At 41.9% G+C, this 18,392-nt stretch overlaps 1 protein-coding gene across 2 annotated transcripts; it reads left to right on the forward strand.

The window, feature by feature from the left end:
- The first annotated feature begins 3,651 nt into the window (after positions 1-3,651).
- dnajc12 (DnaJ (Hsp40) homolog, subfamily C, member 12) lies at positions 3,652-18,392 on the forward strand. Of its 2 annotated transcripts, XM_055647183.1 has the most exons (6): positions 3,652-3,835; positions 7,385-7,463; positions 12,278-12,417; positions 14,589-14,699; positions 14,772-14,811; positions 16,615-18,392. In XM_055647183.1, exons 1-6 carry the CDS (start codon positions 3,758-3,760, stop codon positions 16,707-16,709), a joined length of 543 nt encoding a protein of 180 aa, XP_055503158.1. In that variant the 5' UTR covers positions 3,652-3,757; the 3' UTR covers positions 16,710-18,392. The 2 variants fall into 2 exon arrangements, with proteins under 2 accessions (XP_055503158.1, XP_055503157.1); XM_055647182.1 differs by having other exon boundaries at positions 3,656-3,835; positions 14,589-14,811; positions 16,615-18,389.

Raw genomic sequence — 18,392 nt, forward strand, 5'->3', positions numbered from 1 at the left:
TTCCGGAACACCGGATAAAAGGTTGTGCACCTGTACAATATCTCCAAATCACACAACTCCAGGAAAATACAGCGAGCAGTACTCTCCCAATGAACAGGGTCAAAGGGTCAACAGGTCATAGATCTATTAGTGAGGATCACAAATTGCATGCAATCATAGAGAAAAATGATTTTTTGGCATCCGCTAAATTTGAGATTGTCTTATAATTGCTTTGTAATCCAGTGGCTTGTGTTGCTATCTTCAATTGCCTTTTACATGCAATTTGCCTCCCAATCTGCCTTACAACTCCAGAGGTGCTCTTTGGGCACTGGGCAGAGGATTTTGATGACATGGATGCCCTCTGTGATCACTTCAGTCCCGAGTATGCTATTCTCTTCCCCACAGAAGGAGATTATGAAGTTTTGCATCTGGAATACATTCCCATAATCTAATTTATTCATCAGGAATGTTATTATTAATATATTCAAATCCTGCATCAGCATTTATCACATTTCACAAGTTTACCAAAAAATATATTCCTGTATTTGGTATCCTATATTCATTATGAAATTCATTTATAAATATATTAATTTTCTGTGATAACCTTTGTCACATATCACAGGTTTACCAGAAAACGTCATCACAGTTGCAGCTAAAAGCATTCACGTCAAAGACCTAATCTTGGCTGAGGCGATCTTTGAATCACATCCTCTATAAGACTCCTACTGCCACACTATTCTTGATGAGGTCTCAATTTTGTTGATGGAAACATACACTTTGCGCATAAATGTCGTTTTTAAACAAGCCCCTTACGGCATACTCCATACTAAAGTATAAACGCTCATGATGATGTAAAATCCTCAAGCATACCGTGACTGATACAGTTTTTAAAATGAGCATTTATCACCTTTAACAACAACTCTTTCAATCTTCTCGAGCCACCGATGATGTGCCAGATGACTGGAAGACAGGAAATGCAGTACGTTTCTTTAAGAAAGCCAGCTGGGATGTTAGATAATTACAGGCCACTGAGTCAAATGTAAAGAGTAGAAGAATTATTCAAACATCCCGAGTGATAATTTGAATCTACACTTCAAAAGGCAGGGATTGATTTGAGATATTCAGCACAGATTTGTTGGAAGGAGATCCTGTCTGATTTATTTAATTGAGGTTTTAATATTGGAAGTATTAAGAGAATGGCGTGGTATTTATGAACTTTAGTAAGGCCTTTGACAAGGTCTCGCATAGAAGGCTGGACCAACATATTAGACCCAATATAATACAATGTGCCAAATTGCACCCAAAATTTGTTTGTTAATGGGAGACAGAAGTTGATGAGGAAGCCTGTAACCACTGGTATATCACATGGATCAGCATTGGGCCCACTGCTGTCTGTTATATACATTAACTATTTGGATGTGAATGTAGGAGATATGATTAGTAAGTTTGCTGATGACACAAAAAATTATGTTGTTGTTGATAGCGATAGATTTGCATGTTGGACAGGGCAATGACAAATGATTTTTAATTCTGATCAGTGTGAGATCAATGCCTTTTAGGGTGAGGGATGGGGGAAATTTAATAAGGGCACAATATATTCCATGAATGGTAGAGCTCCAAGGAGTTTTGAAGAACAAAATATGAGAGGTAGCGATAGGGTCAGATCCTTTTTCCCCAGGATGGGAATGTTCAACAATAGAGAACATCACAATGGAAAGAAGTTGAATTCAAAGGCTAGTTGTTACAAGCGGGCGCAAATCTCAATCAGAATAAACTTTCACCTTCAATGTACCACCGGAACCCATCGCACTCGTGTTATCGATCCTGCCTGATTTTCACATCTATCGATTTCCGGGAAAATGTAAAGTGCTCCATGTTAATTGAGCTCGCCAATTTTACTATAACTAAATAAATGAATACATAGTGAGCAAAGGCACAAGCAATTGGTTTATAAAGAAATATATACACCTAGAATCACACGCAGTAGGAATTATATGAATGAATACGTTTATTGGCCAAGTATGCACATACAAGGAATTTGCCTTGGTGCTCCGCCCGCATGTGACAACATGACATAGTGACAGTTAAGGATGATACATAAAACATTAAACATTAATAATAAAACATTATTGATTAAACATTTGAATTAAATAAAATACCAGAGCAAAAGGAGGCTACAGATTTTTGGTTATTGAGTAGAGCTACTACTCGTGGAAAAAAAGCTGTTTTTATGTCTGGCTGTGGCAGTTTTGACAGTCCGGAGTCGTCTTCCAGAGGGAAGTGATTCAAAGAGTTTGTGGCCAGGGTGAGAGGGGTCAGAGATTACCTAGCCCGCTCGCTTCCTGGCCCTTGCAGTGTACAGTTCGTCAATGGAGGGAAGGTTGCAGCCAATAACCTTCTCTGCTGATCGGACGATTCGCTGCAACCTCCAGGTGTCGTGCTTGGTGGCGGAGCCAAAATCAGACCATGATGGAGAAGATGAGGACAAACTCTACGATGGCCCTATAAAATTGGACCATTGTTGCCTGTGGTAGATTATGCTTCCTCAGCTGCAGCAGGATGAACATCCTCTGTTGTGCCTTTTTGACTGTGGAGTCAATGGTAGCCCCCCCCCACCCCCCACTTAAGGTCCTTGGAGATAATGGTTCCCAGGAACTTAAAATAATCCACAGATGTGACTGTGGTGTTGTTTTTGGCGAGTGGGGTGAGGGGAGGGGGAGTTCTCCTAAAGTCTACAATCAACACCACCGTCTTAAGAGCATTGAGCTCCATTGAGCATATGAACCATGCAGAGGACAGCAGTGTAGACCTAATTGGTTTTTCCGGTGCAATTTATTTTCTACATAGAAATGATGCAAGAAAATGTAATGTCCGCAAAAATAAACGGTGTGGAAATTGGAAACGAAAACATATCGGGAGGCACAAAGAAACAGATGTATCACACGTGCGTCAAGAATGAATAAATAAACCAGATCTGGGTGCATCGGCAAATAATTATATAAACACACGTGTCCAAAAACACGGTGGAATTTCAGACATTTTTTTCATTCCTAAAAATCAAAGGAGATCAACGGTCTACTGCTCGTTCCCAAACAGATAAACTCTAAACATCAAATCCCTCCGGACATCATATCCCTTCATGGCTTCGCCTGCCTGTCAAACCTACTCTAGCTCCACAACGCAATATTTGTGTTGCAAATTTCACCTCTCGTGCATTTTACCCCTGGAAGGAAACCTACCTTCCCGAAACCCACCTCCGGTTTCAGTACCTGGCCGAGCAAACGTTGGGTATCGTCGAGGCGCACCCGTGAAGTTTCTTGGGCCATTTCACCCCTTTAAAACGGCCTTCAACGCATGTTAGAATACAGCGTTTCCTCTTGAGATGCACATCTTATTAAGACTGGCAAGAAAACCTTACAAAATGCTGGCGGAACTCTGCGGTCGGGCAGCATCTCTGAAGGGAATTGGATAGACGAGTTTTTGGGTCGCAACCCATCTTCAGACCCGTCTCTGCTCAGGGCTGGCGGCAGCCCCTGAGAGCGGGGTGCATTGCATTCCATGGCTGGGGAACCGGAGCGCTGACGACCGCTTGTTGTTGACCAGTTGCCCCAAGCTCCAGGATACTCCCCCGAGACGAAATTCCCAAGAGGTGGAGACTGGCCGTGTGGTGTCATCGTCCGGCACAGGGCGAGTGGGCGGTATATCCGCTCGGCAGTTCTTTATAAGGTGCCGCTCTGTAGCTCAGCAGCGTTGAGCCAGCGCGATTAGGACTACACAGATGGATGCGGTGCTGAATTTCGCAGCCGAAGGCGGAGACGATTATTACCAGCTGCTAGGCTGTGATGAACTATCCACGGTGAGAAAGTTCCGCTCTAACAGACCTCCGCGTCACGTTATTTAATGGGGCCAAAGTCCTTCAGATGGCCAGTGTGCCTCCTAGTGGGGATTGTTATGGTAGTGAACGAGACCGGCTGTATCCTAGTGTCGTCTCTTTAGTCTCTCAGTACCTGCCAGTGAGCACCACAGCTCGACCAATGCAGATACGTATGTATTTTAAAATCGGCTTCTAACTATCTCCGGTTAGTTTCATGTTACAGAAAGCCAATCCATATCTCAGTGGATAGGGGTAAACTTGCATCATAAATGTGGACCAGCAAACAAGAAGATGTTTCTCGACTTGAAACGTCACCTATCCATGTTCTCATGAGTTTCTGTATGACCTGCTGTGTTACTCCAGCTCTTTGAGTCCTTTAGTGTATTAACCAACATCTGCTCCGCTCTATGATCTTTGATCTGCAGTTCTTTGTTTCAGTGTATTCTTAACTTTAGTTTGGGCTGTGAAGACACTGTCAAAGCCAGCATTTATTGCCCAACAATAATTATTTCAGAAACTGTTGGTTGGCCAACTTCTTGAATTGTTTAAATCATTTTGGTGAAGATACCTTCCACGGTCTTGTTGGTAAAGAATGCCTGGATTTAGACTTGCTGATAATGAAGGATTGTCAATATATTTCCAAATTGGGATCTTGTGTGACTTGGAAGGGACACTGCAGGTGAATGTGTTTCCAAGCACCTGCTGCCCTTATCTTTCTTGGTTGTGGAGATCATAGATTAGGGCGATTGCGTTGGAACTGTCTAAGTAACTGCATTGCATTTTATAGCTGGTAGTGGAGCAAATGAATGTTTAGAGTGGTGGATGAGGTGTGAATCACACAAGCTGCTTGGTGCTGAATGTTGTTGAGTTTCTTTGTTGGCGTTTCATTCATCTAGGCAGCTAGGGTAGTATTTTCTCATGCCTCTGACTTGTGCTTTGTAGATTGTGGTAAGATCTTGTGTTTGTTAGGAGATCAGAATACTGAGCCATTGAACCAAGCCTGTAGTCACAGAATGTAGTTTCCTCATTCACGTGAAATGGTGGTCCATTAAGACCCATTCATAAAAATAACATCAAATAAAAATATGAGATCATTTGACTCTCTTGTTGGAAATGGGCATTGCTGGGCACATTTTTGGTGCATATGTTACTTGCCATTGACCAGCAGATGCTTGAGTGTTATTGAGGTCTTGCTGCATGCTGGCATAGGTTGCTTCATTTGCTAAAGTGTTGTGATAAGAAGTGAACTTTGCACAATCTTCAGTGAATATCCCTACTTCTGCCAAAAGGTAGTAATTGATGACTGGCATGCAGCATGTATGATTAAACCATTATGAAGAATAAACTAACTCCACTTTGTCCTCAACAATCTACCTGTGGCAGATGCATTTGTCCTTAAAAGGGTTGGTAGAAGTGAACACTGCACAGTCCTTGTGGAGACAAACTTAAGTCTTCACACATGGACATTCTCTATCATGTTGAATGCCATTACAGACATGTTCAATTGGGTAGAATAGAGGGCAGCTCAAAGCTGTGCTTCATTAAAGCACCCTGGGCCAGTTCAGACACTAGTGGTATTACAAAGCATCTCATGATGATGCTTATTTAAGCCCCCTCACTTGTAGTACATGCTGTGCACTTGTTACTGTCAGCACTTACTAGGGCACGGCAACCGGCAACAGCCTAACTCATCCGTGCTGCCCAAGATTCCCCATCAAAGCTAGTGTTTGGTCCCTATCCCTCTAATCCTTTCCTATCCAAGTACCTGTCCAAGTGTCTTTTAAATGGTGTTCTAGAACCTACCTCTTCTGGCAGCGTTCCATATACCTACCAGCTTTTGAGTGAAAGAGTTGCCCCTTAAATTACTATTAAATCTTAAAAGGAAGGAACTGCAGATGCTGGTTAATACAGGTGCTGGAGTAACTCAGCAGCATCTCTGGAGAACATGGATGGGTGATGTTTTGGGTCGAATCGGAAGAAGGTAGCAATTGACAAAAGATTTTTCGACATCACATTCTAAACCTGTAACCTTCACTGCCTTTGAGGATGAGGCCAGTGGTGAGTTTTAGAGATACAGCGTGGAAATAGGCCCTTAGGCCCACCGAGTCCACACTGGCCAACGATCCCTGCACATTAATGCCATCCTGCACACACTAAGGACAATTTTATACTTATACCAATCCAACTAACCTACAAAACTGGACGTCTTTGGAGTGTGGGAGGAAACCGAAGTTATCGGGGAAAACCCATGTGGTCACAGGGAAACATACAACCTCCGTACAGACAGCGCCCATAGTCGGGATCGAACCAGAGTGTCCAGCGCTGAAAGCAGTGTAAGGCAGGGACTCTAACACTACGCCACCGTGCTGCCCTTTGATAAAAAGGTACATGTCAAAAAGTTGGACAACATCCTGGCTTTGACAAATATCAATATCCATTTTTCCTTTTTCGATTTGACTGGCTGCTTTCACCTGACAAGCTGCAGTATTGTGAGAAGGCAGCTCAAACTATCTATTTGAATAATTGGGGATGTACAATAATACTGGGTTCGGCAATAATGTCCACAATCCAAGACTTTATTAAATTATATATTGAAATGTCCCTGAAAAAAAATGTTCTCCTTCTGCCTCAATCGAAGCACCCTCTTGATGATATATGTTTGGCTAATTCACTACAGTAGAGTATGTTTTCCCCGGCAGCAGCTGAAGCTAAGACACTGGAGCAGTAATGAGGAAGGATTGAGACAAAGTCTAGCTAGGGGATTATCTGTGGACTTTATCATAATGTATTAGATCCTGTAGTGGTGTTAACTGAATTGGTGTTGTGTGTTCCTGGGGTCTCAAACCCCAGGCACCTGCCAGGTATTACAATATACAATCTTTGCTTTCATTTGGCACTTTTAAAGTTGCAGATTCCAATAAATTTGTGCTAAAGATGATGGTGTGTGGGAAGTGTGCATTGTGTTTTCAAACAGATTCAGGCAGAAATATTTAAATTTCTTTCTTTCTTCCTCTGTTATATTGCAATGAATCAGAGCAGTGTCATTAAAATACAAATTAAAATCTTATTCTGAGAATGTGACGCAGTTCCCAATATTTACTGCTGTACCTGCAAAGGCCAAGTACTCACTGTTGCCTTGGAGCATGTAATTACATCAAGGAAAGCATACACTTCCTGAATACAAAAATAAACTAACCAGAAGAAGAATAAATATGAAAAAGGAAATGCTGCCTGATAAGTTCAGCAATATTTTTCGGATGACATTGGTGACTTAATGTTTGGCTTCAGAGCTGAAGTTATGTAATAATGAATGTTTAAGAAGGAACTGCAGATGCTGGAAAATCAAAGGTAGACAAAAATGCTGGAGAAACTCAGCGGGTGAGGCAGCATCTACGGAGCAAAGGAAATAGTGTGAAGAAGGGTTTCGGCCAGAAACATTGCCTATTTCCTTCGCTCCATAGATGCTGCCTCACCCGCTGAGTTTCTCCAGCATTTTTGGCTACATGTAATAATTAATGTTTGATTTGTTAGACAGAACAAATTGTGGCAGAATTTAAAGTCAAGGCTCTGACCTGCCATCCTGACAAACATCCACAGAATCCAAAAGCAGGTATGTTTTTTGTCTTAAAATTAAAATAGTCTCACTGAATGGCTGAAGGCCCTGGCAAAGCTGTAACAAAGTAATCAACTTGGCAAGATACAAGATACAATTTATTTGTCATTTGGACCCCTTGAGGTCCTGCAGCCATACATTACAAACAAATAGACCCAAGACACAACATAATTTACATAAACACCCATCACATTGTTGTGATGGAAGGCCAAAAAACGTATCTCTCCACTGCACTTAAAGCCACATTAAAGCCACGCCAGGTGATGCAAGGTCGCACACCGGGTTCTTGATGTTAGAGCCCCCGGCGTGCGCTTGCAGAGTCCCGCAGCCATTCCAAGCCGCGTGGGCCGGTGCTGTAAGGCCCCGCTCCAGGAGCTCTTCGACCCCGCAACTCGGGCGGGAGAAGTCGCAGTTGCGGGAGCCCTGAAATGCGGTCTCCCAGCAGGGACCCGCGGGCTCCCGGTGCCGCCGTCCGCCAGACCCGCAGTTGCAGCCTCCGAATCTCCGGAGGTCGGGCCGCAGCAGCGCTCCTCCACCCGCTCTGGACTCGGCCAGCTCCGCGACGGTGAGGTAAGTAGTCGGCACCAGAGCCCCCGGTCTTCCTGTTGGAGGCCGCTCCTCGTTGCAGCCCCAACGACAACGGAGACCCGACAAAGAAAAGGTTGGGTCTCCCGTGCAGGGAGAGATTAAAAGTTGCCCCCTCCCTCCCACCCCACCCCCCCACACACACACCCCAACAAAAAATAACAAAAACTACGTAAAAACATAGAGAAAAAATAATAAAAACGCAGACGGGCGGCAGAGGCCGCTGCTGACGAGAGTCGCGCCGGCTGGACACATTGTGGCGATGTGCTGGCTCAATTTGAAGCTGAAGTGTAGTCTGGATGCCTCCTAAATCAGCAGTTCCTTGGAATAACTATTCTGTTATTCAAGCACATATCTTGTACCTCTACCCTTCAACATCCCCTTCTGTTTAAAATCTGGTATCAGAGTCACTATTTTCTGCCTCCCATCACATCACTCAAGCTCGGGGTTGGGACGAATTGGTGAGCTGGGAACAGTCAAGGGTTTAGAGTTCAGAGATGTTCAGTTTCAAGGTTGGAGACCATAAGAATTGTTGTGGACCTGAAGTGTCTGTGTAGCGTTGATATGCTCACTATGAGCGTGTGGCTTTTGTCCAGATGTTCTGGTTTCCTCCTACTTCCCAGAGTTACATGGGTTGTTGGGTTAATTTCCCGTTATTAATTGAACAGGGTATAGAGGTGAGTGATAGAATCTGAGGTGTGTGTGGGGGGGGGGGGCTTAAGTATAATGTCATAAAAATGGATGAATGGAGTATTTATGACTTTAAACATATGATTCAGACCACTTTGTTCCCTCACCTGTTCCAGTTAAGTGTAAAATGGGTGGTTGATTATCAGTGTGGACTTGATGGACCAAAGGACCAGATTCCATGCTGTATCGCTGACTAGCAGAGTGGGTAGAATTGAAGTGATTTATCTGATCCTTCAATCCATTTGATATGGTACCACACAAGTAATTGCTAAATTATTCTTAAACTTAGAACTACAGGGTAGGAAGCCATTTGGCCCATGGAGTCCCAGCTACTTAATAAGGTCGCAATCCATTGGTTTTACTTTGTCTCTTTCCTTATTTCCCTGTACCCCTGCAACCTGTTCTCGCAGCAACATGTCCATTAACTCTTTTTTGATTATTTTCTCCATTAACCTATAATGAGAGTTCATTTACAGTCAATTGTTAACTCAGCTGCATGTGTTTGTAATATGGGAGGAAGCTGGACAAAGCCTACTTTGTCATGGAGAGAACATGCAAATTGCACACCGGCAACAGTCGATGTCAATTTTAGTACAGGTATAGCATTGCTAAATTATATATTGGCTCACAGACATTTACAGCGTGGAATTGGGCCCTTTGGCCTACCATGTCCATGCCAACCATTGGCCCACTGGGCTAGTCCCATTTACCTGCATTTAGCCCATTGCCCTCTAAACCCTTTCTATCCATATATCTGCCCAAATATCTTTTAAATGTCGTAATTGTACCCGCTTCTATCACTTCCTCTGGCAGATCATTCCAGATCCAACAACATGTCGGCCGTGACCTTTCTTCAGACTGATGGAGTAGTTGGGGAGAAACCTGGAAATGTGTGGTGAGGGTGGGCCAAAGCCTGGAAAGTGATAGGTGGATAGAGATGAGGGGGGTGCATGGCGGATAGATTAAATGACAAAGACTAGAGGTGAAAAGGAGACAAAATTATGTCAGATTGGATAAGTGGTGTTTTTTGGAGCAGGTGAGGGAACAAAGTGGTCTGAATCGTATGTTTAAAGTCATAAAGGACATAGCCAGAGTAATTAGAGAGTGTCTGTTCAAATTGGCAGAAGGGTTAAGAACGAGAAAACATTGAATGAAGGTAAATTACAAAATGGAAAGCTTTTTATACATAGCAAGTGGTTAGCAGTAGAGATAAATTCAATTGCAGCACTCAAAAGGAATAAATATATGAAGGAAATAATTTGCAGGGTTTATGGCAAGTGGTACAGGATCGTTCTTGGACCTGGTACTAACTAGACGGGCCAAATTGCTCCTTTTAGTACTATAATCATTGTATAATTCTGTAGCAAGAAATGCTTGAAAAAATATAAAATGAGCATAGGCTAAATCTAGGTGCAAAGAACAGATGCTGATTTATCTTTGCGAAAAAGATACGAAATAAGCTGTTCAGACGCCTGCATTAAGAGACACCAAAGATTGTCATCATGCACGTAGATCAGTCTGTCCACAATCTCAGATGCATGAGTCAGAACTTACTATATTGTCTGTTATTTTAAACTAAGGTACAATATTTCAAATTTTCCATTAATACATTTTCTTTGTCTCCACCCCACAATAAACTTCAATAGGAAGGAAAATAGTCTAGATAAACAGCTTTTCATCAGCATTTAAGCTTTGTAGTGATAGATGACGCAGTGGTATATTTATTAAGCAAATATCTATCCAGCCAGTGATGCCATTCTACTGCCGCTGGTAATATATGTATTTCCATTTTGTTTTGTTAGCTTTGATAAAAACTACGGGACTTGAATGATTTAATTCCTTTCACAGATATACATATTCATCCTGGAAGATAAAACAAGTTTATCCACTGGTATAATGGTGGTCAGATCAAAATAATGGCCAGGATCCTTTCTTCAGACATACGAGCTCCATTGGACTGAAACTTTCTTAGTTCATCAATTGGGCATTTCGTTGTCTCTGTACTGTACACTGACAATGACAATTAAAATTGAATCTGAATCTGAATCTGAATCAATTCTTGAAGATGTAAAGTGGTTGTAACTTTATTCAACTGAACATTTGATAAATCTACCTGCAACATGTGCAGCATCAATAATATTTCTAATTCATTCATTGCATTTGTAGGTATTTAGGTTTTTGAAATAATCACACGAGAGTCACTTCCAATATAGGTCCAAGCTCATGTTTTACCTGAATAGCTACAAATTTTGAAGTTATAAATATTCCAGCTGGGCAATGATTCAGCTGGTCATCATAGTTCTTAATTCTGAGGCTGCTCTGGCAGCACTCTGAGCTGAGCTTGGACAACAGAATTCAGAGCTTTCAATCCACTGTCATGGCTTCTGCTGTGGTGAAAGGAATGTTCTGCACCATGGTTGAGTACTCAAATGTTGATGTGGAATCAGTCACCTCTTGCACGTCCATGCTGTTAAGGACTAAGTGGACATTTTGTGCTGGAGATTTCCATCCTCCCGTTTACCTCGAGCAAGCTTTTACAGCCAATCCCTTTGAAATGTACAACATTTTGAATAAGGGTCTCGACCCAAAACGCACCCATTCCTTCTCTCCAGAGATGCTGCCTGTCCCGCTGAGTTACTCCAGCTTTTTGTGTCTAAAATTCTTAAAGGGCTTGACAGGGTAGATGCTGAGTGCTTTTTTTTCCATGCCTGGTGTCCAGAAGCAGGGTCGGTCACAACATACGGAGTCGGCCATTCAGGACAGGTGAGAAATTCCTTCATCCAAAGTGTTGCAAATTTTTTGGAATTCTCTACCCAAGAAGGATACGAGGTCAGTCACTGACGCCACCGAGGATGTCAGGGTGACACATCCGGGACAGATTCACTATTTAGTTCTCCTTCACATGAAGCTCATTTCCAATTAAATATCGTCCAGACATTTTGAAATTGTATTTGTGATTTCCAAGCCTGAAGCTTATGGAACCTAAAAATTATAAGTAGTACTAGTGAGTGGTATAGAGTAGAGTATTATCTTGGGGTATCCTGGAGTTTCAGGCTGTGGAATGATTAGGGGATTTGGAGGTGTGGAATGTCAGAGAGGGTCAGAAAGTCTATAATGGGTATGTTAGAGGATTGAAGGTAAACACAAAACGCTGGAGTTACTCAGCGGGACAGACAGCTGGTGAGAAGAAATGGGTGACGTTTCGGGTCAAGATACTTCTTCAGACTGATGTCAGGGGAATGAGCGGTACAGAAATAAAATATAGTCAGAGACAGTAAGACTGGTCGGAGAACTGGGAAGGGGAGGGAGAGAAGGGTTACTTGAAGTTAGAAAAGTCAATGTTCATACCGCTGGGGTGTAAGCTACCCAAGCAAAATATGAAGGGCTGTTCCTCCAATTTGTACTGGGCCTCACTCCGACAATGGAGGAGGCCCAAGATTTAGGGGATTGGGTGGGTTGGGGGTTTGATGTATACTGGAGAGAGCAGGAGATTGTCAGAATAACTAATCAAGCTCTGTTTTATTTCTATAATCTAGTGGAGCAATTTCAGAAACTGCAGCAGGCTAAAGAAACCCTAACCAATGAAGAACGACGCGCCCGCTATGACCACTGGTATCGTAGTAGGATTGCAATTCCATTTCATCAGTGGGAGGCTCTAAGTGATGCTGTCAAAATGGTACGTCAATTCTGAGATAAAACACTCAACTTTCACTGCAGTTCAGATGCCCACTTGAAAAGGAAAAATTGTTTGGAACATAGAACAGCACTTGAACAGGCTTTTCAGCCCATGATGTTCATGCCAGCCTGATGCCAATTTAAACTAGCCTCTGTCTACACGTGATCCATACCGCTCCATTTGCTGCATATCCATATGCCTATCTAAAAGCCTCTTTAATTTCCCTATAGTATGTGCTGCCATCTCCAACCTTCGCAGAGGGTTCTAGGCATCCACCAGTCTCTTTCTGTAAAATAAAATGCCCCGCACATCTCTAAACAGCCCATCTCACCTTAAAGCATTTTCCACACTGGGAAATTTCCACACTGGGGTTCTGACTGTCTACCCTATCTATGCCACTCAATGTTATCATCTCCCCTCAACCTCCAATGCTTCAGAGGAAACTATCCATGTTAGCCAAATCTCTTCTTATTGCTAAGACCTTCTAATCCAGGCAGCATTCTGGTAAACATTTTCTGCACCCTCTCCAAAGCCTCCACAACCTTTCTTAATGGTGCAAGATTTTACAAGATATGCAGAATTGCACGCAACGTTCCAAATGTGGCCTAACCATGCAATTATTTGCCAAAAGCACCAGCTAACATGGGCACACAACTAATGGATAGCAGAAATGTTTTCTAGCTATTGTTCCCATCTAGATAATTGACAGGAAGCCCCTGGAAATGTTTATCAGCTTTTTGTGGCATGGTGGAAGATTGTAAAGCCTGGCAAAGAATGGATACAACTAAGAGAGACATCTACAAGCTTTTTCATGTTGATCACCTGTAAAAAGAAAGTGACCACATCTCTGTGTGAAGTTGAGCGATGTTGCAGTATTTGTCTTTTAGGAGTTCAGCATATTTAATGTGGTGCACATTTTGACTGCAAACATTTGGGGAGAAATTGGCATTTTGGCCTTAACCCATTGCCTACACCACTCCTGTAGAGTGTTAAAATCTGTTTTTCCAAAGTAACATGGAGCCTCTCTTGATAAAAGATAGGAGCCCTGAATGGGGGTAAAAAAATGCTTTGTGGTCTTTGATGTCAAATCAAAGAGCTTTTAAACTTGAGGATCAATCATTTTTAAATGCTACTTCACCAGCTCGTACATACCTACATTTCCTCTTACTGTGTGAGTGAGTTACTTTAATCATCTAATGCAGCCACAGATCAATCGCACTGAATATATTTTCACGGGAAAGTTGTAAGATCGGAGCTTGTGATGGTAATTGGGAATGTAGAACAAAATGCAGACAAAATGGCCTCTGCTCTTTTGAACTAGTCAAGAACATTAGATTTTTTCATTAATGACGCCCTGATTTACGGCTGGCTGCCAGGGTAGTAATATCACCTGACGTGCAGAACAACGGAAGCTATAGTGCTGCAATGGGATGACTGAATATATTGCAAATGGAAAATCATGAACCCTTTTGCTGGCTAATATGAAAATATACAAGCTCCTCTCTCCAGCATGGATGGCCATACTTCCGTCAATATGCAGACTGTCACCACATATTTAAACATACAATGTAAAACACTTGTGATGAAGAAGTAGCCTGCATCATATGCAGATTATTATATTCAAAGATATCCTCAAGATGTTGTATCTCAATACCCCAAGGAGTGTATTTAAAATAAATAATGGTGAATTTGTAATCTCAAATCACCTGCTTCTCATTGAATAGTAGGTTAGTGACAATGAGAATAACTATCTTCAGCTTCAGACTACTTTGCCATTGAAATCATGGGCAGAAGTAAACACCATGCTATATTGACATTTGGGGTGGGTGCCTTGGAGGTTCCAATGGATCTGCATCAGGTGAATTTAATAATTACTAGTGCTAATATTGTGGAGTTACAGGTGGCGTTATGTGTCCAGTTGGCTCTGCACAAGAGGTTTTGAAAGGTCCCTAACAGGTGAATTCCTTAACCGGTCCCGTCCTTAATTAATGAGTCCTGTATGATGGGGTTTCCTTCACTGGCGGGTTCTACATACAAATTGTTAAAGGTACTATCACACAGATACATATACCACACATTGCCAGGTCAAAACATATCAACTGAAGTGTATGTGTCTTTGGTAGTAGTCAATAAATAGTAAATATTTTCAAACAATATCTTGCATCTTGCAGACAATGCACTGGGCAGTAAGAAGTAAGAAAGAGCCAATGCTGGAAGCACCTGCTGCGGATCCTGATGATTTTACCAAGAAGCAGGAAGAAAGAGAGTCTGCAAAAGAAGGGAATGATGGCTCAATTGCCCACATGCACCAAGCTGACAGGGATGGATGTGGAATAAAAGAGACGAGAGCAACAAATGATGGTCAGCATTCTGCAGAAAATCCCATCTTTCCACGTAAGCACAGAAAATATAATTTTAGAAAGTAATCAAGTTGAAGATTCAGTCAATGATAAATGATCATGAATTGGAGAAGTAACCAAAGTCAAAATGTGTTTATTCTCATATGCACAAGGACAGAGGTATAAGGACGAAGAAAATCCTGCTTGCAGCAGCATCATGGGCACATAGACCATGTCTATAGATTCACCATATCCATTCCCCTCATAATCTTATACACCACTTTAAGATCACCCGTCATCCTCCTGTGCTCCAAGGAATAAAGTCCCAACCTGCTCAACCTCTCTTTATAGCTCAGGCCTTCGATTCCTGGCAACATCCTCATAAATCTTCACTGCACCCTTTCCAACTTAACAACATCTCTCCTAAAACAGGGTGACCAAAACTGGACACAATACTCCAAATGTGGCCTCGCCAATGTCATGCACAACTGTAACATAATCTCCTAACTTCTATATTCAATGTACTGACTGATGATGGCCAATGTGCCAAAAACTTTCTTGATGACCATATCTATCTGAAATGCCACTTTCAAGAAATTATGTTTGTGTACTCCCAGATCCATCTGCTCTGCAACTCTCCCTGGGTTCTTACCATACACTATGAAGGTCCTTCCCTGGTTTGACTTCCCAAAATGCAACACCTTGCACATATCTGTATTAAACTCCATTAACCATTCCTCGGCCCATTTGCCCAACTGATCAAGATCCTGCTGCAATTTTTGATAACCATCTTCTCTATCTACGATGGCACGCATTTAAGTTTCATCTGCAAACTTACTAACCATGCCTTCTACATTCTCACCCAAATCGTTGATATAGATGACAAACAGCAAAGGGCCAAGCACTAATCTTTGAGGCACACCATAGTCACAGGTTTCCAGCCTGAAAAATGGCCTTCCACAATCATTCTCTGTCTCCTTCCATGAACCCAATTCACTATCCTTTTGGCTAGCTCTCCCTGTCCCATGCAATCTTACCTTCCTGAACAGCCTACCATGCAGAACCTTGTCGAATGCCTTGCTGGTCTGTATAGACAATGTTCCCTTTGTTCTGGCTTTTTGAGTTACTTTTCAAAAAACTCAATCTGAATCCTGACAGGATCACCCAGGTAAAAAACAATGCTGATTATCCCTAATTGGCACGTCTATCCAAATACATTTATATCTTATCCCTCAGAATACTCATTAGTAACTTACCTACCGCAGACATTTGACTCGCTCGTCTATAATTCCTAGGTTTTTCCCTCTACTGGTGTAGATCACCAATTCTTGCTGGAGTCGCATATATCAACCACTCTTATTATCTGAAGATATTATGCTTTACTTAATATACAAGACTGAGGATATGGTCCTATTGCAGGCAGGTGGATTTGATGTAGATGAGCAAAGTGGTTAGAAACATAGAAAATAGGTGCAGGAGTAGAGAATTCCAGAGATTCACCACTCTCTGTGTGAAAAATGTTTTCCTCATCTCAGTCCTAAAAGATTTCCCCCTTATCCTTAAACTGTGACCCCTTGTTCTGGACTTCCCCAACATCGGGAACAATCTTCCTGCATCTAGCCTGTCCAACCCCTTAAGAATTTTGTACGTTTCTATAAGATCCCCCCTCAATCTTCTAAATTCTAGCAAGTACAAACTGAGTCTATCCAGTATTTCTTCATATGAAAGTCCTGACATCCCAGGAATCAGTCTGGTGAACCTTCTCTGTACTGGTTGGAATGGGTGTGAAAGATTGAAGAGCCTCTGTGCATTGTACAGCTCTATGATTCTGACTTGTTCAAATTCTTTCTTCCTTCAGGAAGTATCAACTTGGATGACTGCCATTACCATTTCCGCTGGTCGGCAGACTCACCTTCAGAATTGCTAAGGAAATTCAGGAACTATGAAATTTGATGCAGGCTTGTCAGGGATTCTCAATTTTACTCGGATGTCTCTTGCCAGATCAGTTTGTTCTTTGTACGTTGAATGTCCAGTGGAAAGCTTTATTTGTGATATATTGTGTATTTCCTTAACTCACGAGAAGGTTAGAGATGTTACCGCAATTTCCTCTTGTACCTGTAATTAAATGTTCACTGTTCAGATTACTAATTTGTGTTGGTGTAATGTTACTTTTGCTGATGACGCCACTTGTACCAGAAGCAACCTTAACTGTTTTGAGTCTTATTGTGTTGTGTTTCATTGAGATTATTACGTTTTATTCTCCAAATTCTGTATTTATGTAATTTGTTTCTACAAATTGTTGCTTGAAGGCATTGCTTGCTTGATTCAACCATTGCATAAAATCTTTTAATGATATTGTTGTGTTCACCCACCACTGCCTCTAGCCATCCAACTATTTGAAGTCTGGAACTCCCTCTATAAATCTCCTTTTTAAAATGCTATTTGAAAGTCTTGCAACCAGCCATTTGTTCACCTGTTCTAACGTCTCCTTTTGGAGGAAGAATGGTGGTGTTTTATGTAGGTTCAGAATTTCTGCCTGTAAGTTTGGGGCATGAACTGGTTCCAGTCCTGGAAGTCAAGTGGGGGAATGTGAACCACATCCAGTGGTTGCAGTCTCAGCTGTTTTGGGAAAAGGAGGGGAACTGTGTGATTCTAACCAGAGCAGCGTGTTTGTAAGTGGTTGGTCTGATGGGAGAGACAACGCCATATATTTCACCAACCACAGTTCTTCGTACTTGGGGAAAACAAATGAGCCAGGATTAAAACTACGCAAATAGGTTAGGAGGTAGGAGGAGAGCTGGATCAATCAGGGCCGACCACAACTGACCTCAGGATGGAAGGGGAGTATAAATAGAAGTTACTTAAAATTAGAGAGTTCAACGTTCATACTACTGGATTGTAAGCTACAAAATATGAGGTGCTGCGCCTCCAATTTGCCTGTGGAAGCGGAGACCCAGGACAGAAAGATCAGTGTGTGAATAGGAAGGGGAGTTGCAATGATTGGCAAATAGGAGATCCCATTGGACTAGGGGGACTGAGCGCAACTGTTAGGCAAAATGGTTGCCGAGTCTGTGTTTGGTTCTTTCTGCATATGGTTATGGGTTGGTTTTAAATTTGTAACATCTAGATAATCCCAAACCAACACTTTTAAAATCCATTCCTTTATCTGATCTCAGCTTTTGTCAGACAATGTCTAATGAGCCTCCTTTAAGTACAAATAAGAGGTATTGCAGATCTTTTCCAGTTAACAAACATCTACTTAAGGAAGGTACACAAAAAAAAAACTGGAGAAACTCAGCGGGTGCAGCAGCATCTATGGAGCGAAGGAAATGGGCAACGTTTCGGGCCGAAACCCTTCTTCAGACTGAGGAATCTGCTTAAGGAATCTTTGCTATAAAAAAAGATTTCATTTATTTTCCATTTGATGACTAGACTGAGAGAAGCGTATTTAATTTCCTGTACTTTATGAATATGTTGTTCACTGCAGCTAGTTTTGTCAAAACAGTTATTAAAAATTGTAATAGATGTTGACTCACTAGAATCTAGTGTTGATCTATAATGTATCTCTCCAGTGGCCATGGTGATAGAATAATGTATGTAATTAATTCTGGTGTATAGAAATATTTGCATACAATT

This window comes from Leucoraja erinacea, chromosome 15 (assembly GCF_028641065.1).
Source record: "Leucoraja erinacea ecotype New England chromosome 15, Leri_hhj_1, whole genome shotgun sequence".
NCBI lineage: Eukaryota > Metazoa > Chordata > Chondrichthyes > Rajiformes > Rajidae > Leucoraja > Leucoraja erinaceus.